This window comes from Macaca fascicularis, chromosome 2 (assembly GCF_037993035.2).
Source record: "Macaca fascicularis isolate 582-1 chromosome 2, T2T-MFA8v1.1".
NCBI lineage: Eukaryota > Metazoa > Chordata > Mammalia > Primates > Cercopithecidae > Macaca > Macaca fascicularis.
Window position 1 is genome coordinate 84,484,077 of NC_088376.1, and position 25,798 is coordinate 84,509,874.

General features: G+C 37.8%; 1 protein-coding gene across 2 annotated transcripts in view; it reads right to left on the reverse strand.

Moving 5' to 3' along the window:
• SPATA16 (spermatogenesis associated 16) overlaps window positions 1–25,798 on the reverse strand; it is a 261,852-nt gene that overhangs the window by 63,814 nt on the left and 172,240 nt on the right. For both annotated transcript variants that reach the window (XM_045386618.2, XM_045386617.2), the window contains exon 6: window positions 9,722–9,869. In XM_045386618.2, coding sequence (XP_045242553.2) covers window positions 9,722–9,869 — 148 coding nt within the window. The remainder of the gene's footprint in view (window positions 1–9,721; window positions 9,870–25,798) is intronic.

A 25,798-nucleotide genomic window follows, 5' to 3' on the forward strand; every position in this document is an offset into this window, starting at 1 on the left:
GACGGAGTCTCGCTCTGTCGCCCAGGCTGGAGTGCAGTGGCCTGGAGTTGCAGTGATCTCAGCTCACTGCAAGCTCCGCCTCCCAGGTTTATGCCATTCTCCTGCCTCAGCCTCCCAAGTAGCTGGGACTACAGGCGCCCGCCACCTCGCCCGGCTAGTTTTTTTTGTATTTTTTAGTAGAGATGGGGTTTCACCATGCTAGCCAGGATGGTCTCGATCTCCTGACCTCGTGATCCGCCCGTCTCGGCCTCCCAAAGTGCTGGGATTACAGGCTTGAGCCACCGCGCCCGGCCCAAACAAACTCTTTATGCCCAATCATTGATAAACATCTACAAACATCAAGAACATCCAGGGAAACATGACCTCATTAAACCAACTAAATAAGGCACCAGGGAACCTACCTCGGATTTCCTTTATGTAATGCACACTCTTGAGTACATGTAGGTTTGACTCGATTTGTTCATATCTTTCCAGAAACACTTCTCTACATTAGCTTACGTTTGGCTTGCATTCACAAAATACCTGAACAACCATCTGCATTGTTTACAATAGCAACACAGTGGTGTGGGGGTGAAGGTGCTGATTAGAAATGGAATACTATGCAGCCATAAAAAAGGATGAGTTCATGTCTTTTGCAGGGACATGGATGAAGCTGGAAATCATCATTGTTAGCAAACTAACACAGGGACAGAAAACCAAACACCATATGTTCTCACACATAAGTGAGAGTTGAACAATGGAACACACGGACACAGGGAGGGGAACATCACACACTGGGGCCTGTCAGGGAGTGGGGGGCATGGGGAGGGAGAGGACAAATACCTAATATATGTGGGGCTTAAAACCTAGATGATGGGTTGATAGGTGCAGCAAACCACCATGGCACATATATTCATATGTAACAAATCTGTACGTTGTGCACATGTATCCCATAACTTAAAGTAAAATTAAAAAAAGAGAAAAGAATGAATCATGCCTACAAGATCTAGAAAATAATCTCAAAAGTACAAATCTAAGAGTTATTGGCTTTAAAGAGGAAGTAGGGAGAGAGAGACATTGAGGTAGAAGTTCTGCAAAATGGTAATAGAACTTTCCAAACCTAAAGAAAAATATCAATATTCAAGTACAAGGTTATAGAACACCAAGCAGATTTCACCCCAAGAAGACTACCTCAAGGCATTTAATAATCAAATTCCCAAAGGCCATGGATAAATAAAGGATTCTAAAAGCAGCAAGAGCATAGAAAGAAATAACATACAAAAGAGCTTTGATACGTCCGGCAGCTGACTTCTCGGTGAAACCTAACAGGCCAGGTCCAAGTAGCATGACATATTTAAAGTGCTGAAGGAAAAAGTATATTACCCTAGAATAGTGTATCTGGTAAAAAATATCTTTCAAGCACAAAGGAGAAATTAAGACTTTCCCAGACAAACAAAAGCTGAGGGATTTTTCTCTTTTTTTCTTTTAATTTTTTTTAATTATTATTTTTTTGAGACAGGGTCTTGCTCTGTCACCCAGGCTGGAGTTCGGTGGTGTGATCATGGCTTACTGCAGGCTTGACCTCCCAGGCTAAAGTGACCCTCCTACTCAGCCACCCGAGTAGCTAGGACTACAGATGTGCACCATCATGTCCAGCTAATTTTTAATTTTTTTGTAGTGACGGGGGTCTTGCTATGTTGTTTAGGCTGGTCTTTAACTCCTGGGTTCAAGTGATTCTCCCACCTCAGCCTCCAAAGTGTTGGAATTACAGGGGTGAGCCACCATGCCTAGCCAAGCTGAGGGATTTCATCAACACCAGACCTGTCTATTCATAGGACAGAATATTACACAGCAATGAAAATGAATAAACTAATGCTTTTTGCAACATGGAAGAAGTTCATAAACAAATTATTGAGCAAAAGAAGTCAGATACAAAAGAGCATCTACTCTATATAATTTCATGTTTATAACATTTCAAAGCAGGCAAATTGAAGTCTAGAGTTTAGGAATAGATAGGTGGTAATGCTGTAAAGTAAAAAAGTAATTACTCTAAACTTTAGGACAGTAGTTACCTTGGTGGGGGTAGGGAGTTGTTTGGGATTAAGAGAGGGCCAGTAAAGGATATCTGGAGAACTGGTAAAATGTTTTCTTTTCTGACTTGATGTTTACTCCATAATAAATTAGTTAAGTTGCATTTAAAAATGGATTTTTGTATGTGTGTGATACCATAAAATGTTTTAAAAAATAAAACTACTAAAAGCAATAAATAAATAAATAAATAAATAAATAAATAAATAAATGGATTGGATGGGGTTTTATTTTAGTTGTCAAATGCAGTGATTATTTATAGACTATAAGATCATCAAGAAAATGCTAATGCCCATAAGGTGTAGATTATTGTGAGTCAAGTATTCGAGGAGAAATAAATAGGATTTAGATACTGAATATGCAAAGAATAAAAGATAACTCTACAAAATAAAAAATTTGTAATTCTGTGCAACATTGACTTCAAAATTTTTTAAAATTCTCAATTTAAAATTGTTATATACTACTGAGAGTTCAGTCTTCAGGGATTTTAATGCTCGGCTGCATGATTTATTAGACTGCAGCACCTAATGATTAACTATATTGTTATAGAGAGGCTACATTAGAAAGCATAAGTAAAGTGATTCAGGAAAAATAAAGTGTTAACTGTTGAGCACTTACCTCACTCATATTGAGAACTCCCTCACCTGCTAAAATGAGTTCTGCTTGTTTGGAAATGGTCATGGGACTTTCTTATGTAGACTGAGATAGCGAGGATGGGTAAGAACCTGAGAAACTGGTAAGACCATCAAGAATGACACTGGAAGAGACTCATCAATTCATGAGGGAATAAATTTAAAGGACATACCTGGATAATTTTGAGTAGGAAAGGAAATTGAGGGAAGCTGCCATGTGAATGTTTGTGTTTATGTACATGTGCATTTTACAAGGTTTTGCTGAGCATTACGGATACAATACTTACAATATCTGTTTAATTTCTACCACATACCGCATTACAACTGCCCTACCCTACCTCAACTCATGGGCTTTCTTGAGAGGTGGAAGGAAAAACTTACATCACTTCCACTTGTTTTTGGATTATTGACTGCTGTTTCTTTAAACGCAACCTGCCTGCCTTCTTCAGTAAGATCCCCTAGGACAATATGCTAAGCAAGAGGTATTATAGTTTCAGGGATTTCAGGTGCAGTGGATGATGGAGACCAGAGGCAAACAGCACTATCACCTGCTAATGCAAAGGACAAGTGAACTGCTGGTTGAGAAGTGGTTACATGGAGGTGAACTCCATTAGATGGACCAATGCCAGAGCACCACGCTTCCCATTGGGAAGGTCAACATTTTAATATTTTAAGAACAGAGAATTTAGCCCCATATGTGAGGGATTTCTTTACCTTGGGAACGATTTTCTGATTCTAAGAAGAATTCTGTGGCGCAAATATTAGATGATTTATCATCTTATAACCAACCCGACTTTAACATTTTCATAAATATTGGGGATGAAGACTGTTTAATTCTATAACTTTTTCTATTTGAGAAAACTAGTTACAAAGAGGAAAATAGTTTGATTTTGAAAACTCTTGATCATGATAAAATTACAATAATTTAAAGAAGAAAGAATAAAATGGGAAATGTTAACTTCATGTTTTAGAGACCATAAGAATGTATTATTCTTACTGGTAAATGATGACTGAACAAGAACAAGATTATAAATTTCAATGAAAGGTTATTTTTAAAGGTCTATTTTAAAACAATGTATTATTTATCCAAACATATATATTTACTCTTGGTATTCAAATTGCATTGGAAAGACAAAATATGACTCTATCCACCTAAGTGTTAAAGTAATTGATATCTGATCCAGTTTCCTATTAAACATTACTAACCACAGATCCATTACTGATTATATATTTACTTAGCAAATAAATCTTGATATTTTCATCAAGAGGAGACAGGATATGCTGATTGTATTACTTTACTATTATTAAAATACAACCATGCAAGAATAAGAACTATGCAGAATTGCATTATTTCATTGGAATATATGAATAAAAATCTCAAGTCAAATCTTTATAAGTGAAAACATAAAAATTCTGGGGCTGGTAAATTATTATTTGTTTTATATACCCTGACTACTCTGTATGAATCAAGCCAGGTTTTTTCTTAAATAATAAAAATGGATAGCTATACTGCTAAAAAAAAATCAGTAATTTTTTTCTCCATGAAATATAATACAATACAACTCTATTATAATATGACTTTAAGATTTTGGTGGGTTTTATTATATTCCTGAAACAGAAAAGGATGCACAGTAAGTTCCTGAGCATGTATAAACCTGGTTATTCTACAAGGCAGATTTGAATTTTGACTCTCCCTCATCAGTCTCATAGAAACTATATGGGTAATATAATCCTATACCTGCCACTGAAGGTGAATGGATTTTCTCATGATAAATCACTGTAAAGTTAATATATAATGTGACTGGCTTATTCAATACATTTTTTTTAAAAATTTAAACCTAAATATATTTCAGAATGAGTTAATTTTATGCTTTTCCCCCTTGTGTCTGTTTTTCCAGTGGAAATCCCCGACATGGGTGACTGTGAATTGGGGGCTGGCTGGAGAGAAAATACTGCCTGGAGGAGGTCCATTGTGACTACTCTTCCTGCTCATCACCAGCACCTCTGCCAGCTTGTGCTGGGCTCACGGCACTGTCACATGACCAGGGAACAATAAACTCAACACTATCTATGCTTGATGAAGGTGACCTAAAGTTGGGCAGAGTTTCTGAGTTGGAGGTTTGCTTGCCAGCCTCCACTGGGCGAATTAAATATGCTAGTCTCCAAGTTTTAATGATAATAATTACTTCTCCAGCAAAACTTTGATAGGTAGACTCTTCTTCCAAAATCTTCAAGGTACAGATTGTATGACCTTCATCTGTTGATTATTTATTTAGATGACTTCTGTAATTTAGAAATTCTTACATATAGCCTCCATTTCTCTTGCTGCAGTGAAAGCTTGATAATTGCGTTTTATCTCTTGGAGCATCAGTATCTCTCTGGAAACATTATCTTTCTGTGGGTGGGTGCAAACACATGTTTATGAAAACATCATCTGTAGCTGTCTGTGGAGAGGGGAGTGTGAGTTAGAAGAATAGATGTATGTACAAACGCTGAGTATTTTTGAGGATGGAGTAGGCTGCATGTGGATGAGTGTTTATTTGATCGAGTTAGCAAAAACTTGTTGTATACACTGTAGTTGGAGTAGGAAGCTGCCTACTTGTTATGATGCAGGGCTGATAAAGATGTTAAAGTTACCAGATTTAACAAAGAAACTCCAAATTTCAGTGGTCTAAAGAGAGATAACTGTGTTTTTTTGTTCATGTGGGTATTCAGAGTGTTCAGAGGGTGACCATCTACACAGACATTCAGGAATCTAGCTCCTTTTGTTTTGCAGCCCCTTTCCATGCTTCTCTCTACTCAGCCAGTGGATGGGGAAAGACAGTTTTACATAGGGGGGCTTTATGGGCCAGGACTGGATGTGACATATATTATATCTGTCCGTTTTCCCTTGACCATTACTCAGTCGGAAATCTTCATCTAACTGGAAGGGAGGCTGGAAATGGATTCTAGATTTATGACCGAGGTAAAAAGAAAACAGTTTGGGCTGGACACGGTGGCTCATGCCTGTAATCCCAGCACTTTGGGAGGCCAAGGTGGGAGGATCATGAGGTCAGGAGATAGAGACCATCCTGGCCAACATGGTGAAACCCCGTCTCTACCAAAAATGCAAAAATTAGCTGGGTGTGGTGGCGTGCACCTGTAGTCCCAGCTACTTGGGAGGCTGAGGCAGGAGAATTGCTTGAACCCGTGAGGCAGCAGTTGCAGCGAGCTGAGATCATGCCACTGCACTCCAGTCTGGTGAAAGAGTGAGACTCCATCTCAAAATAAATAAATAAATAAATAAATAAATAAATAAATAAATAAATATAAAACAGTTTGGTAAACAACTAGCCAGTTTTTGCGATATTAAGTGGCAACAACCTCTATTCTCAAACTGCTCTATTTATCCTACCTAATTCTTTTAATTAGAGTCAGCCTTCTATTCCACAATTAGAGCTTTGGTTTTAGATGAAATTTTTTTCTGGGAAAAGGGAAAAATATAGTCAAATATTCATGCTGAAGTATAAGTTACTAAAGTCGGATCCTTTCTTAGGAGCAGGTATATTCTCAGCACCACCTAGAGTACTGTGTAAATAAATGTTCGCTGAATAAATAAATAGATGAACAACCGCCCTCACCCCCACCCCCACCCCAATCTCCATTGTAGATCCTCTTCTTGTCCTAAGGGTCCTGGCTTGCTGGAGCATGCAGCAAGGGAAAAATGGCAGAGTAACATAGCCAGTTGAAGAGAGGGCTATGATGACTTCCAGTCTCCTCTGGAATGGAGGGGATTTATTGAGTAAGACTTAGAAAATGGCTGGGTTCACAAGTCAGCAGTCCAGCAGTAAGAGGAAATCTCAGAGAGTGGCTCTAGTTTGGGCCAACTGGTATGGTAAGGGTGGTTCGTGTACATATGAAGAAGCAACTACACCAATAAACAGAATGGAGAATCCATGTAGGTGTCTTGAGTCACTTAATGGGCCACATAAATGAATCCATGAGGTCCTCTTCAAGACACCAGAGCTGATCTCAAGTACCACCAGCCATCTGATAAGCAGCTGTACCAGCCTGCTACAGATTGAGAAGAGGATGTCTCACTCATGTGTTCACTGATCCTTTTGGACATGGGGTATGCTTGAGGTCTACGAAAGCTAAACCAGACCACAGGGAGAAGAAAAACCCATGAAAAGGAGAAGGAAACTGGTAAATGTGGTTAGATAGGTTCTAAAGATAGACTAATTTTAGAAATGACTGGATTATATGGAGTGCCCTGGGATGAGACAGAATATATTTTGGCTCTGGGCAGAGCAAAGAAGAAAATAGGTAGGTAAAATGTATAGACTCTTATGTTTGCACACATCTACTGTGTGACTGTCTAGTCATACTGGTTGCATGAACACATGTTACAATAAACAGCTGAATAAATTTTCATCAGGATAGAAGCTTCTTAAATTCTATCTACAAGGCTGATAATAGGAGGATGCAGTAGTTTGTTCTCATGCTGCTAATAAAGACATACATAAGACTGGATAATTTAAAAAGGAAAGAAGTTTAATTGACTCATAGTTCCACTGGCTGGGGAGGCCTCACAATCATGGTGGAAGGCAAAGGAGGAAGAAAATCACATCTTACATGGCAGCAGGCAAGAGAACTTGTGCAGGGGAACTCCCATTTATAAAACCATCAGATCTTGTGAGACTTATTTACTACCATGAGAACAGTATAGGGGAAACTGCCCCCATGATTCAATTATCTCCACCTGGCCATGCCTTTGACATTTGGGGGTTATTACAATTCAGGATGAGATTTGGGTGGAGACACAGCCAAAAGATATCAGAGGATTCTGGTTTTTGGAAACTGCCAAGAAAACAAAGTGTCTACTCTTCTAGGCCCTATCTGTCTTTATGTTACTTACTTCTTAGTTATTACCTTTGGCTACTGATACAGCTCTAAATACCTCTCTGCATCTTCTGGGAGAAGCATCCAGAGCTAAAAATAACACCTGACCTTTCCTCTTCCCATGCTGTATGCCCTCAGCCACCTTGGAATTGCCTAGGGGAAAGAGTTATACCTCTGAGACTGTGCACATACGGTTAGTAACAGTTGTTTCACCATTATTCCAGCAATGGCTTTGGGGAAACCCTTTAATAATTTGCAACAGAGGTAAGTAATGTCACCAGTGCAGTAGCATTGTTAAGCCAAAGCACAATTTCCACAGAGCAAAGAACTTTATCAGTCCCAATGAAACTTAAATTCTAGACTCCTTTCTCTACCTCACGTTCCTCCTCCAGAAGCTGTCTTTTCTATCAAGTTTCTCATATAGCACTAGCATACTCTAGCAGTTAGTAATTATAAAATAATAGAAACAATCATTAGTAACTTATAATTATCTTCTCTCCCAAAGTGTAAGATTCTTTAGCATGAATCGTCTTGCCAACAGATCATAATTCATCTTGATAACAGGTTTGATGGAATTACATGAGACATGAGTCTGGCTCATTAATGTTATTATTGTTTTTAAACTCTTGGCAGTGGTGCTTCTGAACTATTAATTAATCTTCATGACTGCTCTGTGAAATAGGTTAAATATAACTAAATTTATTCTACCAGAAGAGAAATTGGCAAACTGGTGATCTCCTCAATGAATTTCTCTTCATTACCAATGGATCTGGGGGTGGAAATGGAAATAACTGAATCGGACTCATTTTTCCATAATGCTAGGTAGATATGACTTTTATGTGCTGCTAGTGTATGCCCTCCAAAAAATCCTTTAAATATCCATAAGAGTAATGAATAATTTGTAGCAATTAACAAAAAAATATGAGTTTGAAGACTTTTTTTTAACCTACTTTCTTATGAAATGCTCAATCAGCACAAATGGTTACTATGGCCTGTATTGTGCCTTCTTCTCTTCCCTTTCTCTGCCCTCAAATTACCATTGTTCCTTAGGGATTTACTATTCAGTCATCACTAGTGGGATTTATTTAACATCTTTCTTCTGAAGAGCAAGAGGGAATGTGGAGAAAAATATGAAATCCATAGGACCCACATTTAATGTTTTTGTCACATGGAAATAGTGTAGCTTGATGGCATGTTCATGGGTTCACATCCAAGGCCTGTCTAATTTGCTGTGCATCTTTGGAAAAGCTATGTGTCTTCTGTGGTTACTGTTTTCTTGTTCCTAAATGGGAAGCACCTTATCTCATGGATTATGGGAATAACAAGAGATAATGAATGTAGAGTGTCTGGCACCTTAAGTGTGATCAATGATAGAGTATATTATTAACATTATAATTCAGTGACTCAGCCCCAAAGTTCTGAGAGAAGGGATGAACGGGCCTGAATAGAAGGATGCAATATCAGGTGTATGCATTTAGAGATTTTCTTAACACGGGGGTCATTGTCGAGTAGTTCCTAATTTAGTGCCAAAAAAAATCCTCCCCTTAAACTAAAATAACATTTGATGCACAGTAGGTAGTACAAAATATTTTTTGCATAAATGAATGAGAACAAGTGATTTCCAAAGATGAAAAAGGGAAAAAACATCATACCAGTGGTTGTGTGTGTCCTCTGTGGGACCCTTAGCTCTCCAGATCTCATTTGAATACCAGTGATTCAAGAGCATAAGGAGAGAAGGTTTGAGGTATGAGATAGATGGGGGAAAAAGTAAAAATAGTAGGGACTGGAAAAATAATCCATCAGCAGGAAAATACTATAATCATCTGATTATCCTTTACCAATAAAGGATAAAGGGAAAGATAGCATTTTACCACAGGTAATTCCTCCATTTTTTAAATGTTAGATTTTCTAGGTTTTATCCCTACTTCTTAAAATATAGAAAGAAAGTACAAGAAATATTGTGCTAGAACTATAAGGCTAGCCCTATTAAAACCTTATAAATTACTTTCCATTTCAAGTCATCAGATTAAAACAGCGTACTCCTAAAACAGAAGCAATAAACTAATAAACCAGAAAGAACCCTGTATTTGTTTTATTGGAAACAAAATATCAGCTGATAACTCGAAGATATTGAATCTTACCTGTGTAGATATACTCTGCATATGCAGGATGAGTTTTAGTGAAAACATCTTTTACTTTTTCTATTTTATCAGCTCTTATTTTTGTCGCAAATGGTGTGTACATAACTGAGAAAGATTCAGCTCTGGTGATGGCTTCCTCAATCATGGCCTAAGATGAAACAAACAACCCATTTGGCATCAATAACAATACATGACTTTTTAAGAATGTAAAAAATATAATTACCTTTATGGATGACTTAAAAATCTATATACTGTACTGCAAAGATAACATATTTTGGTCTTGAATATTCATTAGAACAAAATTTTAATTAGTTCTGGAAATACTATTTCATATTAAGAAAACCAATTAAATGAAGGAAGTTTTTAAACAGGCACCTCTAAACTGAGCTTGTTTTAAGATAAAAATATAAATTCTATTTCCTAAGGTGTCATTTTTTTTACTTGATTTTAAAAGTCAAATTCTTAAGTCTGACATAATTAACTTACTCTTGAGCAGACATTGGTGAGCAATTTGTATATGGAGAGATTTCTTTTAAAAAATAAATTAAATATCTAAAGTATATTCTGTAAACAACACGGCGAACTAGACAGATGGTATTTTTTGTTTTCTTTTTCCAATACCTGGGAAAGCCTTTTGGAATTAAAAATATCCTTCCTCAGCTTCCTCCTAGAAAAGCTTCCCTTCCCTCCAGATCACAAGAGCAGTTTAGGATGGTTTTGGGTATTTAAGAATTTCTTTACATTATTTTTGCGCATGTACCATTCTTGATAAAGCCCTGCCATCATCCTCAGCTTCCTGTTTTAAATAGGCCCATTACTATTTGTAACAGACCTAAAAGAAAGTTATGTGAAGTTTTAAGAGGAATTTATTCCTTTCCTACAACTTTTCCTTCTAATGAGGCTTGCACATTGAATAAAATGTGAAAGTGTCTATGGTTACCTCAGTTTTTTAATATGGCATAAAAGCATATTATAAAACAATCCATTTTTATTTATAGGAATGAAATTCTTCCAGACAAATAAGGTGCCAACAAACAATAAGGAAAAACAATAGATATAAGCTTTTCAACAGAGAAAAAACCATTTAACAAACAACAATTTACATTATTATCATCATAGTATTTTGAAAACAAGTTTTCCATTGATAATAAAAGCAACAAGGAGTTGATTTTAAACTGAGAAGTCTAAATAAACTTGTTCATTGCTTACTTCATTTCTTAGTGACTTCGAATGCCTCTATGATCATCTACATTGCTTGTAAAAGAGCAGCTTTGCAATAATTTTCTGGATGCAAAGGGTCTTCCTTTCTCTGAGATTAGCTTTAAAATTATGTAAAAATTAGTGGACAAATTTCTCAATGAAATTCAACAAATTATTGGATAATTGAATGCTAGAACTTACATTGCCTTCAACATTGTCCTGTTCAAGTTCAAGGAACTGAATGGGGAACAGAAAATATATAACAGTTCTTCCAAACCCAGAGCCAGCCCTCAGATGGAGTTAGTGGTGGAGTGCATGGCAAATAAAGGAAGAGACAAGACAAGGAATTGCTGAATGTGGAGACCTGGATGCCAGCTTTGGAAGGCTACTGGGGATAATGCAGGCAGCAGGTCTGGGATTGAGTTGTGGATTAGGAATTCAAATAAGGTGTTTAGGCACCAAGTATTAGTCCTTCAGCAAAAATGAAGATCCTTTATACTAAGGAGGAGGAATAATTCCTCCAGTTTGGTGCTTACCTATGTTCACTGCTGGAACTGATTCTGGGATGGCCTGTCCAGACCATCAGGCGTGTGGTTGCACAGGCACGTGTGCAGTGATGTGCCAAGGATGAAAGCTGCTCTAGACCTCAGTTCTAAGGTCATGGCTGACTTTACTGCCTTTGTAAGATGTTGGTTCCCGTATCAGTCTCCTAGGGTTGCTACAACAAAGTACTACTGACTGGGTGGCTTAAACAACAGAAATTCATTTTCTCACAGTTCTGGAGACAGGAAGTCCAAGACTGTGGTGTCAGCAGGGTTGGTTTCTTCTGAGGGTCTCTCTACTTGGCTTGTAGATGGCTGTCTTTCCCTGTGTCTTCACATGGTCATTCCTCTGTGTGTGTGTGTGTGTGTGTGTGCGTGCGCGCATGTGTGTTTGTGTGTGTTCTAATTTTCTCTTTTTATAAGCATGCACTCATGTTGGATTAGGGTTCACTCTAAAGCCCTCATTTTAATGTAATTACCTGTTTAAAGATTCTGTCTCCAACTGTGGCTGAGTGTGGGCTAATGGAATGTAGTCTCACTATGAGGTACTAGGGGTTAGGACTTCAACAGATGAATTTTGGAGGCATACAATTCAGCCCGTAACAGTTTCTAACTCATAAACAGCTTTCTGATGGTCTCTGAATATCTTGCTGAAGGGTATTTTGCTTTAATTTCTGGATTAAAAAATTTAGCAAAGGTACCTAATCCTCCAGTTTGCTTCCAGAAAGACATTAGCGATATCCTAGTCAGGCCAGGATAGAAGAAAACACTCTCTCCACCCCATTTCTTTTCCAACTGCTGGCAGCTTAAGTGACTGCTGGCAGGGTAGCTTGGCGAAGCCATCTCACAGTGGGGATGGTAAGACTCGTGCCCAAGAACCTACACCAGCTTTTTAAAAAGTGGCAGAAGTGTAGGTTTTCATGTGGCAGCTTGATCTGCTCGTTGAAGGATCTGTACTCTTGGCTTAATGCTCAAGGCGTTGCCTTTGGGCCTTAACAGGGCTCTCACTTAGGAGGGTATGCGCTGGAGAGTGGCCTCCCTCTTTCTCCACTGAGAACCAATAGAGATGGGTTCTTCCATGGATTCTGCCCTCCAACCTGAAGATGATGGGTAAGGAAGTGGGTGAGTAAATAGAGAGTATGTAATTTACAAATAGAAATTGTATTCTCCATGGAGATGTTTCTTAAAGGAAATTATCATAGCCCCAGGAAGAAATAGTACAACATAGAGTAGAAATGAGAATACAGATGACCCTTGCATCGGATCCTGAAACATCCTTTTGTGTTTTAATGTACTAATATTTCTTATTCTTCTAGAGACAGACAATCTTGAGGCTGTGAGCCTATCCTACGTTGCTGTTGTAAAGAAATAGAGTAATATAACATATATATAACATATATATTTTAGCATTATTGGCATTGAATAACTAATTAGTGAAATAATCTAGAAAAAACTTAGCCTTTGTGTTTAATTAAAATAGTAGGATTTTTTTTTGACTGTTTGTGTTTAGACACCAAAGATTAAATTTTCATTTTGTGATGATAATAATTTGGCAATTTAGAGTTGGACTTGTCTTTTTAAAGAGTCTAATATGTGTAAATTAAAAAATTATACTTAAAAACTAGAATGATTTGATATAATCATAGACATTAAAATATAAAAGATAGATTTTAATTTACTTTTTATAAACAAAGATTTTCCTTGATTTTGCAAATAAAGGAAGAGACCAGACAAGGAATTTCTGGTTGTAAAAAATAAGCTATACTTAAAATGGAAGCAGATTTCAAATGATACTTCTTAATTTGACATAAATATTCTGTAATTGAATCATTCTTTCTGGACCTGTGAACTTCTCTGATGTCAGTAAATGTTGCACGTGTGCAGAGAATGGAGAAAACAATCAGTCCTTGTGCCCTGTTGTTAAATGTACATTGCTGTTAATTATGTTTTCTCTGCTGTTACTCAAAAATAAGCTGTGAAATTAAGTGTTTACATTTGGGAGTTAATAACTCTCTATTGTTACTCTCACATGTATCAAGTTTTAAAGCCAAGTTACAAAAACCAAGAGTGTATGTGGGCAGCTCATGTTCTCTACAAACAGTAACTTATAATAATTTCTCCTTGTACTGTAGCTTAGTAAAAAGAAGCCCTTGCTACCTTGGAAATCAACTTGTCCAGGATGACTGTACAAGAGAGACCACGGGAGAGAAAGGAGAGATAGTCCATCCAGAGGAAAAGAAAAGCAACCAAAGTACAGGGAAACATGACCAGCAAAAAAGAAAGAAACAAAATTTGTCTCCCTTATCTAAGCTTAAGAGGGCCGATTCTTCCTGGTAAAATTTTAAGAGCACTCAACGTAGCCAGAATTAAGCTGGCAGAAACTATAAACCTCAAACATTTTTGGGATGGTAGAATTATGTAACTTTCTTTTCTTTCTGTTCTTCTTTCCTCCCCTCCCCTCCCCTCCCCTCCCCTCCCCTCCCCTCCCCTCCCCTCCCCTCCCCTCCCCTCCCCTCCCCTCCCCTCCCCTTTCTCCCTCTCTTTCTTTCCTTCTTTCTTTTTTTTCTTTTCTTTTTAGACAGCGTCTGGCTTTGTCACCCAGGCTGGAGTGCAGTGGCCAGATCTCGGTTCACTGCAAGCTCCGCCTCCCGGGTTCACACTATTCTCCCGCCTCCGCCTCCGGAGTAGCTGGGACTACAGGCGCCCACCGCCTCGCCCGGCTGGTTTTTTGTATTTTTAGTAGAGACGAGGTTTCACCGTGTTAGCCAGGATGGTCTCGATCTTCTGACCTCGTGATCCACCCGCCTTGGCCTCCCAAAGTGCCGGGATTATAGGTGTGAGCCTCTTTCTTTCTTTCTTTTCTTTCTTTCTTTCTTTCTTTCTTTCTTTCTTTCTTTCTTTCTTTCTTTCTTTCTTTCTTTCTTTCTTTCTTTCTTTCTTTCTTTCTTTCTTTCTTTCTTTCTTTCTTTCTTTCTTTCTTTCTTTTCTTTCTTTCTTTCTTTCTTTCTTTCTTTCTTCTTTCTTTCTTTCTTTCTTCCTTCCTTCCTTCCTTCCTTCTCTTTCTTTCTTTCTCTTTCTTTCTTTCTTTCTTTCTTTCTTTCTTTCTTTCTTTCTTTCTTTCTTTCTTTCTTTCTTTCTTCTTTCTTTCTTTCTTTCTTTCTTTCCTTCTTTCCTTCTTTCTTTTCTTTCTTTCTTTCTTTCTTTCTTTCTTTCTTTCTTTCTTTCTTTCTTTCTTTCTGTCTCTCTTTCTCTCTTTCTTTCTCTCCTTCCTTCCTTCCTCTTCCTTTCTCTCTCTTTCTCTCTCTCTTTCTCTCTTTCTTTCTCTCTCTCTCTCTCTCTTTCTTTCTTTCTTTCTCTCTCTCTTTCTTTCTTTCTTTCCTTTCTTTATTTCCTTTCTTTCTTTCTTTCTCTCTTTCTTTCTCTTTCCCTCCCTCCCTCCCCCCTCTCCCTCCCTCCCTCCCTTCCTTCCTTCTTTCCCTCCCTCCCTCCTTCCCTCTCTTCCTCTCTTTCTTTCCCTTTCTTTCCCTTCCTTCCCTTCCTTCCTTCTGGAGGAGTTGGGTAAATTTAACTTTTGAACTACGTGCTTGGTGAAAGTGGTTTAGTAAGAGGGAAACTTGTCACTTGAAATTAGAAAATGTGGTGATGATTATTATAGACTATCATCAAATTATTCCTTTATTGCTTCCAGTCTTAGGGTTGACCATAATCAGAGTAAACTGATTTATTTAGAAGATTATATCTAGAAGGAACATTAGGAATCTTCCAGCCCAATTTCTTGAGATTTGGAGAGGTTTAAGTGACTTTGCTAAGGGCTTTTTTTTTTTTTTTTGAGATGTAGTGTTGCTCTGTCAACCCAGGCTGGAGTGCAGTGGTGCAATCTTGGCTCACCTCAACCTCCCACTCCGGGATTCAAGCGATTCTCCCAACTCAGCCTCCTGAGTAGCTGGGACTACAGGTGCCTGCCACCATGCCCGGCCAATTTTTGTATTTTTAGTAGAGATGGGGTTTCACCATGTTAGTCAGGCTGGTCTTGAACTCCTGACCTCAGGTGATCCTTCTGCCTCAGCTTCCCAAAGTACTGGATTACAGGCGTGAGCCACCATGGCCGGCCATCTAAGGACTTATTAAATGACTTTAAAAAATTCTATAGAATTTAGAATTAGGGTCTCTAATATTGTATTTCAGTTTCTTTTTTGAAAATTATGACTTTACCTCACAGGCACATAATAGGCATTTTCCACACTCCCTTACAGTGAATCATGGCAGAATGTGGACCAATGGAATGGAGGCGGGAGAGACATTAACTTTCTTCAGGCCTGGCCCACGAAACTCTGCCTAGCATAATCCTCTATTTTCTTTTCCTGTCAGGCTGCCTTAAGAAAGAGGACTCAGCTGGGCGTGGTGGCTCATGCCTGTAATCCCAGCACTTTGGGAGGCCAAGGCAGGCAGATCCTTTGAGGCCAGGAGTTTGAAACCAGCTTGGCCAACATGGTGAAACCCTGTCTCAAATAAAAGTATAAAAATTAGCCAGACGTGGTGGTGGGCGTCTGTAATACCAGCTACTTGGGAGGCTGAGGCAGGAGAATTGCTTGAGCCCAGGAAGTGGAGGTTGCAGGAGCTGAGATTGTGGCCACTGCACTTCAGCCTGGGTAACAGAGTGAGACTCTGTTTCAAAAACAAACAAACAAACAAAAACAGAGAGGACTCACAGGTGGGAAGGAAGATGGCACTACACAGTGGAAGCAGTGTCAGTTCCCAAGTTGCTGATTAGAGTAGATCCAATCAGAAACACCCATGTTGGACTACGAGTGAGAAATCAAATTTATTGTTTTGTTGTTTTAAGTTTCTGAAATTTGGGGTTGTTACGGTAGCCTACCCTAACACACCAATACTAATAAATAAAACTTGGAATCTCTCTCATAATCCCTTTTTATCTACTAAGACTTGTGTATTATTTTGAAAAGTAAAGAAAAACATGGCATTTAAAGAGATGAAACAACAACCTTTCATTTAGCAGTGTGATAAATGTTTTTATATAGGCTATTTCCTTTAGTCCTCATAAAATCCATCTAGGTAGGTATTACTAGTGATTGAATATTACAGTTTTATTGTTTTATTTTCAGAGTTAACATTATTAAATTCAAAAGAAGCAGTACTATACTTGCAAGCTATAAATGATCGAGATAGGTACCTTTAGTATTTAATGGCTAATAACGCTCTTTGTTATTACATTAATAATAATGCAATTTTAAATGATGATAATAATTTTCTAGAAAATGGAAAAATAAAATTTTGTGAGCAACGTTTTTCAAATTCAATTTTAAAAATATACATATTGGTTTAATTTGGAAGATTTCAATTTTCTTGAAATTTAGAATTGACTTTAAAAACAGATTTTCATAAATGTGTTACCTTGAGACAACCCTATAAACACAATCACTCTATCATTTATGTAACAGTCAAGATTTACATTTGTATGATGATTTTAATATAATGGAGTGTCAGAATAGAATATGTAATAATTGATTGATTGTCCCTGCTGCAGTGATCAACATTTTGATTCTGAAATATTACCCTGGATTTATGGAAGCTATTTTATGAAAGAACATTCACTTTAAGTTTCATTTTTTCTTAATATAAAAGACTATTTGGCAGCTTTGCCATTACCTCTGTCAGCCCAGTGATGTGAAAGTTATAAATATTTCATGCAGTTTAAATAAAAATATTTAAATTTTATTTGCATTATTTAGAAATCACTAAAAATTGTATAAACAGGTTATTTGTAGCAAGGGAAATGGACTTTTATATAGCTTTTTTGAATTCTCTACTTTGCAACCCTTTCTGTTTAAAAATAGTCATAATAAATATAATATTAAATTTAAAGTATTTAATTTAGTTTTGTAGTGTGTTACTGCTATAGAATTCTAGAACACATATATGTATATACACATGCATGTAATTGTATAAATATATTATTTGAGCTACTGTCTACCATTCACTATGGTTAGGGTTAGAGTTTTCATTACGTGTGTTGCATCCATTAACTAACTTCTGCACTTAAGGCCTAACATTTACCCTGCATTAACTTTTAATCATTTATATTTTTTAGTAAAATGTTATTTCCATGGTCCTTCAAGATAGAACTGAGGAGATGGAAAGGATCTAAAATATTATTTTATAATCACTAAACGTAAAGCTTGGTAAGTACTGGTGATTCCTCTGAGGTTACAAAATCAGAAATGAAAGCAAGATGACAGCCCAAGTCCCCTAAGCCAATCTTTCTTCTATGGTGAGCAACATTTTATTCTTTTAATTAGATTGTAAATTCTTGGAAGAATAAAGTCAAGCATTGATTCCCTTCTTCTTTTTCCATCACTGTCTATTTCTGTCTCCACAGACAGCTAGAATTTGACTCTAGCACAGAGAAACAAACAGACCACATCAAACCGTAACCAGATCAAGATCCTCTTTATAAGAATTCTGACACAAAATGGAATATTCATCACTCACACCTACTGGCCACAAGTAAGACTGTTTTGTCCACTGGCCCCTCATTAGATTTAGGACATGTTATCAGCTAGCATGCCAGTGTCAAGGAGAAACATTTACAAAAATTAGATGTACGGTGTTTTGATAGGGGAGCTTAAATAATAACGTGCTTAGGTCAGTCTAGCTTATTTAATGGCAAAGCATATATAACTTATAAATAGAACTTTAAGTATGTTCGTGTTCTATAGACCCCAAATAATTTTCTGCTTGCACATTAGAGAAACACCAGCTGAAAGAAACTCAGAGTTACAAGTGTGGGTTTCAGCAGCCTCCAGACTCTTTAGGATGCCACAGAGCTTTTATTCTTGATGACTTAAAATGAATCACCAAAAGGTATTGCAGAAATAAATAGCTACATTACCTGCAATTATTTCCTAAGGACAACTGGGTATTACCAATGAGCTTTAGCCTCTGTGTTCAGTAGTAAATGTCAACACAGCTTGGGACCCTTTTTTGTCATTGTACATTTCATCTCTATATATCATTTAGTTGTATGAAGGTAGGTATTTCTATTCCTAACTGTATGTTGTTTTTTGTTGTATTTCTTGACCATTGGTTTTAAAGTGGGGTATGCCTTGCCAGTACACACAACTAATTTATGGCAGGGTTGAGACAAAGACCTGGTAACTTGGTTCTCAAACTTGTACTGCTTTTTCTACTCAGAATTTGTTTTGTCTTTTGGGCTATTATTTGAGATGACTTTGAGTGGAAAGGTCAGGGTTACCTTTGAAGAAGTGTATATTGGAGAACAAGTTAAAAAGATTTGAGGACGTTTCATCTGGAGACAAGATTTAGGTTCAAGGACTAACTTTCTGTCATCAGGTAGCAAAGTGTTCTCAGATTCTCTCTATGCAGACTTTATTTGGCTTACTGATAAACCTGAAAAACTCATTTATTTATCAAATGAGCCTTCACTGTGCATTGGCCAAGTGCTGTAGGTAAACTATTCTGTTAATTTGCTAAAACTATGCTGGAAAGCAAGCATTGTTACTCCATTTTATAGTTGAGGAAAACTCAGTCTGTATAGAGCTTCTACAACATGGTGTAGTTCACACATCTACTTCATGACAGAGATGGGATTCAAATCAGTTACATCTTAGGGCCTCTTCCTCTGAGCCATTATGCTGTGCTGACTTGTAAATGATGTTTACAGTCCTGTCCAGCACTAAGATAGGATTCCAAATATATGAAAGGTTCTTGCACAAAGCTTCAGAGGGCAGAAGCAGAATCTTTCGCAGGAAGAAGAAAGTTCTAATGGAGGCTTCTAAGAAGGGAATTGTTCATCTTAGAAGCTAGTAGCTCATGACCTTGGTGGTGTGCAGATCAAGAGAAATGAGTGTATCTGGAATCTAGTAAGAGGGATGACTGTGCTGTGGAAATATTACTCACAGTTTGTCCTGGTCCTCTCCTGCCTCCCTGTAATTTCTTTTCTCACATAAGTTTCAGCTTTGCTTGGCAATCAGACACCTTTTATTTTTCTTTATTATTTCTTTTTTTTTTTTTTTTGAGACAGAGTCTTGCTCTGTCACCAGGTTGGCGTGCAATGGCGCGATCTCGGCTCACTGCAATCTCTGCCTCCTAGGTTCAAGCGATTTTCTAATTTTTGTATTTTTAGTAGAGATGGGGTTTCACCATGTTGGCCAGGATGGTCTCGATCTCTTGACCTCGTGATCCGCCCGCCTAGGCCTCCCAAAGTGCTGGGATTACAGGCGTGAGTCACCGCACCCAACCCTTTCTTTATTATTTCTTTGTCTGCAATTAATGTCTTCCAGGTTGTGGCCTCTCCCAGAAGACTTTATATTTTAAAAAGAACAGATTGCAGGAGGATAATTTTATGGGGCAGGTGGCCTCCTATACATGACTTCCCATGCTTTCATCCTAACATCAAAATGTCTCAGAGGGGAAACAATTGTGCCTGTGAGAAATGCAATGGACTTGTCAAAATACATGTATAATATATAGATCCACATACATTATATACATATATATTTCTATGTGCTTTGTGATAAGAAAAAATCACAACTTCACATAATATTAAAAGAAATGAGATAAAGTGCTAACTTCAAGAGACCTGCCACTGTACTTTACAAGTTATCTGTCCAGTCTCTGGTTACATCTCTGATTTGCATCTTATATGAATATTACAGCAGGCCAACCTCCACCTGATGAAGAATAAATAATAAATGACGGCCGGGCGCGGTGGCTCAAGCCTGTAATCCCAGCACTTTGGGAGGCCGAGGCGGGTGGATCACGAGGTCAGGAGATCGAGACTATCCTGGCTAACACGGTGAAACCCCGTCTCTACTAAAAATACAAAAAACTAGCCGGGCGTGGTGGCGGGCGCCTGTAGTTCCAGCTACTTGGGAGGCTGAGGCGGGAGAATGGCGTGAACCCGGGAGGCGGAGCTTGCAGTGAGCCGAGATCACGCCACTGCACTCCAGTCTGGGAGACACAGCGAGACTCCATCTCAAAAAATAAATAAATAAATAAATAAATAAATGAAGTGAAGGCTTGCCATGCTAAAGATGGTATTTTCCATCCCTCTAGTTTGGGCTTGAAAGAATCCTTCTGAGGTTTTCTGGAAGTTATTGTTCCTCATAGGTTGTTGGTTCCTGGTGTAGGCTGCACTATATATATAATAGCACCTATGCTTTCTTGAATAAAAATAGGTGAGCTTAGCAGTTACTTTATAATCCTGAGAAAAACGAAATCATGCCACATGTTAAAGGCTGACATTTGAAATGCCAAGGTCTCATTATCTGGAAAAGAGAAAATTACCATGAAAAAGAGAATGATTCAGTCCAGGTACAGATAGAGTAGGCAGTCTTCAAAAATTAGCAAGGAAAATACAATCATATGAATTCAAGAAAAGAGGAGAATTTATCTTAATTGGTGTGCAATACCACCAAAACAATGACTGAATATAAATAAAAACATTAAAAGCTTTGAGCTTTGCAGATTATCTTATACCTGGGTGAACACAGCCTAAAAAATTTCATGATTTCATGGAATCGTTATTACACATCTCCAGCTGCTAAAAAAAAGTGACCTCAATTTCTCTGCAAGCTTGTAAATCAATAACCCATAAAAATCTATGGAAAATAGAATAGATAACCATAAAACCCTCTAAATTTGGTTTTGCTCATAACAAGTTTTGATTTTCAGATGCAAACAAGCACAAAGAAGGAATCAACATGTTTGTAAATTTAGACTGGAAGGCAAAGTCTCTATGAAAATAAAGTAACCTCATGGAAACCATGCAGAATAGCCACAGGCCTCCTGGGAATCAAATATCTAGACCTAAATTTGTTAAAGGAAAGAAAGGCCTGAATTGCTTTACATCTCTAAGCTCATATCTTTCTCATATGAGAGAAAATGAAAAGAAATTTGGAAGTAACTTTTTTTTCCTCCTATAAAAACTACCAGAAACCCAAACGCTATTTAGGAGGCAAAAAGGGTAACGAAAAAGCTGCATTTAAATTATGTGGGGCTTCTGCTGTCACCTACTAATAATACTGAAACACTGAACCAGGAATATTTTGAAATAATAGACGTTTCTGAAGAAGATACAAAATAAACATTACTCAGGGGTCACTGAGGATTAATTATTTTGCTTTTTATGATGTCTGAATTTTTTGGTTTATTTATTTGTTATTTTTATAGTGATGGAGTCTCATTATGTTGCCCAGGCTGGAGTGCAGTGGCTATTCACGGGTGTGGTTACAGCCTACTATAGCTCAGAGATCCCCAACCAGGCCACATAGCAGAAGGTGAGCGGCGGGCCGGTGAGAAGCTTTGTCTGTATTTACAGCTGCTCCCCATTGCTGGCATTACCGCCTGAGCTCCACCTCCTGTCAGATCAACAGTGGCATTAGATTCTCATAGGAGCATGAACCCTATTGTGAACTGCTCAGGTGAGGGATCTAGTTTATGAGCTTCTTATGAGAATCTAATGCCTGATGATCTGTCACTGTTTCCCATCATCCCCAGATGGGACTGTGTAGTTGCAGGGAAACAAGCTCAGGGCTCCCACTAATCCTACATTATGGTGAGTTGTATAATTATTTCATTATGTATCACAGTATGATAGTAATGAAAATAAAGTGCGCAATAAGTGTAATGTGCTTGAATCATCTTGAAACCATCCCCCCACCCTGATTTATGGAAAAATTGTCTTTCACAAAACTGGTCCCTGGTACCAAAAAGGTTGGGGACCACTGCAATAGCTTCTAACTACTCCTGGACTCCAGTGATTCTCCTGCCTCAGCCACCTGAGAAGGGGGGATTGTATCACCTCTGATGCCTGAATTTTCTAACAAGCCTTAATTATCAATGTACAGAGAAGGCTGATGTGCAAGTGAAGCATGCTGCCCCCTGCAGGGCATATTCTGAGGCACTAGCAAGGATTACTGCCCTCAAATTCTTGTGTGATCTGGATGCCTGACACTGTGTTGGCAGCAGGTGATAAAGCCATTTATTTCTCAGTGAGAGTTGGGGCTTCAAAGGCAAAAAACCTCCAGAGAGATGGCATTGTGGCTGAAATTCACACTGAGGCAAAGCAATTGAATACTCAACCCATTTTTGAAAAAAAACTGCCTGTTGGCATGTACATGTTGGGTTGAAGTGGGGATAGCATGAGGAGAAGAGAGGGATGGGGTGGTAAAAAGCAACCTCACCTACTTGACAGTCCAGTTAAATCAATGTCTCTCTCTCTCTCTCTCTATATATATATATGTGTGTGTGTGTGTGTGTGTGTGTGTGTGTGTGTGTAAAGGTAGGAAAATATATACACATTAATTTATATATGTGTATGGTTCAGGTTCTTCCCTCTCTCCCTCCTCCTTTCTTCCCTTCCTTTCTAATGCCTGCAGCACTCACAGAACATCAATAGAAGAGCTACACAAAACTATACAACCAGCAAATAATGTCACGGTCACTATCTCCTTCATGGGAACACTCAACCTTGGATCAAATACATGCCTCAATTACATCTTTCATTTAAAAGGGAACCTCTCCTACTGGCATACTACCTCAAATAGCATCAAAGCAAAATGAAACACAGGCAGCGTTTAACAACACTGGTAACCATGGAAACATATCATTAAAGAATATATAAACAGGAATGAATAATTAGATGAGAAATTTATTTCTACATTTATCTTTTTGCAGGACCCAGGAAAGGAAGCTCTCTTTTACCTCTCACCTCAATTTGGATACTTCCTTTTTAGTCTGTCTTCTAATTGAAAAATATGATAATTCATAAACTGTGAATTTTAATATTGTCTAGCTTAATAGACAAAATTTCTTTGTAGGCAAGAGACTAAAGAATATTGCATGCCCATTGTTGTCTAGATATGACACTTAAGCAGCCAAGAGGTTTGCTTCAGGGATGTGAAGTACACAGGAAAATCTGACTTACATCATGGGGAGAAGGGGACAGCAGCTGTTAACCGTTAACAATGGGAAACATAAGCTGCCTAATCTACTGGGAGGTAATCTACATAGTGGGAAGATGGAGGGGAGAATCTGGGTCTTATAAATTATTTAAATTGCATTATCAGGTAGGCAGGATCACCTGTGCAGGTCATCCAATGTCATACCTTTGCACATTGGGCAGTCCCAGATAAACTCTATGGTGGGCTAGGTTGGTCACTAACTTAAAAATTGGAAATCGCTTTTGAGACATATACCTGGGGTTGTGCATCAGAATCACCTGGTTGAAGGGGGACAATAGAAAAATACAGTTTTTAGTATCCCACTCAACTCTAGGAATCTAATATTTTAAATGTTTTTCTAAGTGACTGATGCAGTTGGTTACTAGACTGGTGTTTAAGAACCACTAACCTAGGCCAGCTTCCTCATTGGAAGGCCAACAGAAGCAGAAACGAAGGCCTAGAGCAATTTTGGTAGATTGAGTTGTGGGTCTCAATGTTTCCCCTCCCTGTTGCAACATCAACTCCACCCCTTTGTCTTGGCTTTGTAGTGGGCAGAAGGATCTACCCTTTGCTTTTGGGCTTGATCGTGTGGCTTGCTTTGACTACTAGAATGTTAGCAACGATGGTATGAGCGGAGGCTTAAAATGTGCTTGTATGGTTTGGCTTTCTCTCTTGGAATCCTGCATTTTGCCATAAAAAGAACCTGCATCAGGTAATCACTGGACAAAAGAGAGTGAAAGATATGTGAAATACACTTGGACCTCTCTGCAGCTTGGAGGTAAGCCAAGCCCAGTTGAGATTAGCCTCAACTAATCAAATTTGAGCCAACATGTTTATTTGATAAGCCACTGAGTTTTAGAGTGGCTTGTTACGCAGTATTATTGCAGCAGTAGCTGGCTAATAAAAAATTGCAGTGATTTATTAAAAATTGAGTCAGCTTTGGAACTAGAAGTTAAATTTCCTGAATCTCAGGCCCAACCTTTTTCTACTGCTCCATGATACCTATTTTCGTTTGCTTCCTTTCCTTGACAGAATTAAGCACAGATATCCTTTGCCTTCAAAAGGTACTTCTGGTTGGCCTACATTTCCTATATTCCTATATTTCTGTCAAATTTTCTCATTAGACTTTACCTTTCCCTATATCTTATTATTATAGAATTCTTCTTTTACCTTTCAAAGAAGACTAAGAAAGCTCAAATAAACTAATTTTTACAATTCTATTCAGAGGTAACAATGTACTTAGTTAAACACTTCTAGATAAAATTTCTTCTGCATATGACCTGAGGCTGACTGGAGACTCAATGCCAAATGATAAGAATTTAAGTATGATACATAGGAATTGATGGGGAAAATATTTTTGGGTGAGTGTCTTTAGTGCTTCTCAAATTATATCTAATCTAAATACTATAGGACCTGGGCTGCTTTCAGACATTCCTCATGCAAAAAATTTAGAAACTCTCTGCCTGACAGGGCCAAATAAATAAATGCACTATAAATATAGGCCACTAAGAGAACTGTTCAGATGGTATTGCTATTTTGTTCCTTTCTGTGGAAAAATTTTTCACATGGAAGCAAATCTTCAGAGAAAGCACATTTCTGCAGAAAATATAGGTGTTTTGTTAAAGATAAAAAATATTTTCAGTTCCTTGACCTTACTTTGCCTGTAATTTCATGTTGAAGATTTTGTATTTATTTGGGGTTATCGTACATGTTTACCATGTAAATGAGTAATATTGGGATGATTTTGCAATATCAAGAGGAGAAAAAAAGAATAGAAGAGGAAAAAGTCATCATTATTAGTATATGTAATCAAAACATGTTTAGTATTAATTTATTGTACATCATTCTCTGGTCTGTTTAGAGAAATCTATTTACTTGCTGCTCCCTCGATTGTCATGTTTGAAAGAAGCAGTTAGTAGGCTAAGAACTTGGAACTTCCAGGAAGACACCTCTGAGCACAAAAATTAATGAGCCTAAAAGATCTCTTGGAAATCTGCAACTTTCTTCAAAAATTCTATTGATCCTCAACTCAACCGAAGCACAAAAGTTGTTTACAATTGTGAACTTAGAACACGTGTGCACATACCTAGCAAAATGTTCATTGGATTCATAATCACTGGTTTTAAAAATCGTGAAACAACTATGCCAAAATATTTTCATGTCAAATGTTATTGGTTTGAGCTTCATGTCAAACCAATATTTAATTTGATTGATTGATTTAACAAATCTTTATTGAGCTGCTTTTTGCAATGCATTTTGATGGCGGTGCATTTTGAAAGCAGATTAACAAGAGGTGGTATATAATTTAAGTACCTTATAGTCTGTAGCTTTTCCTAGTAAATAGTTTGTGC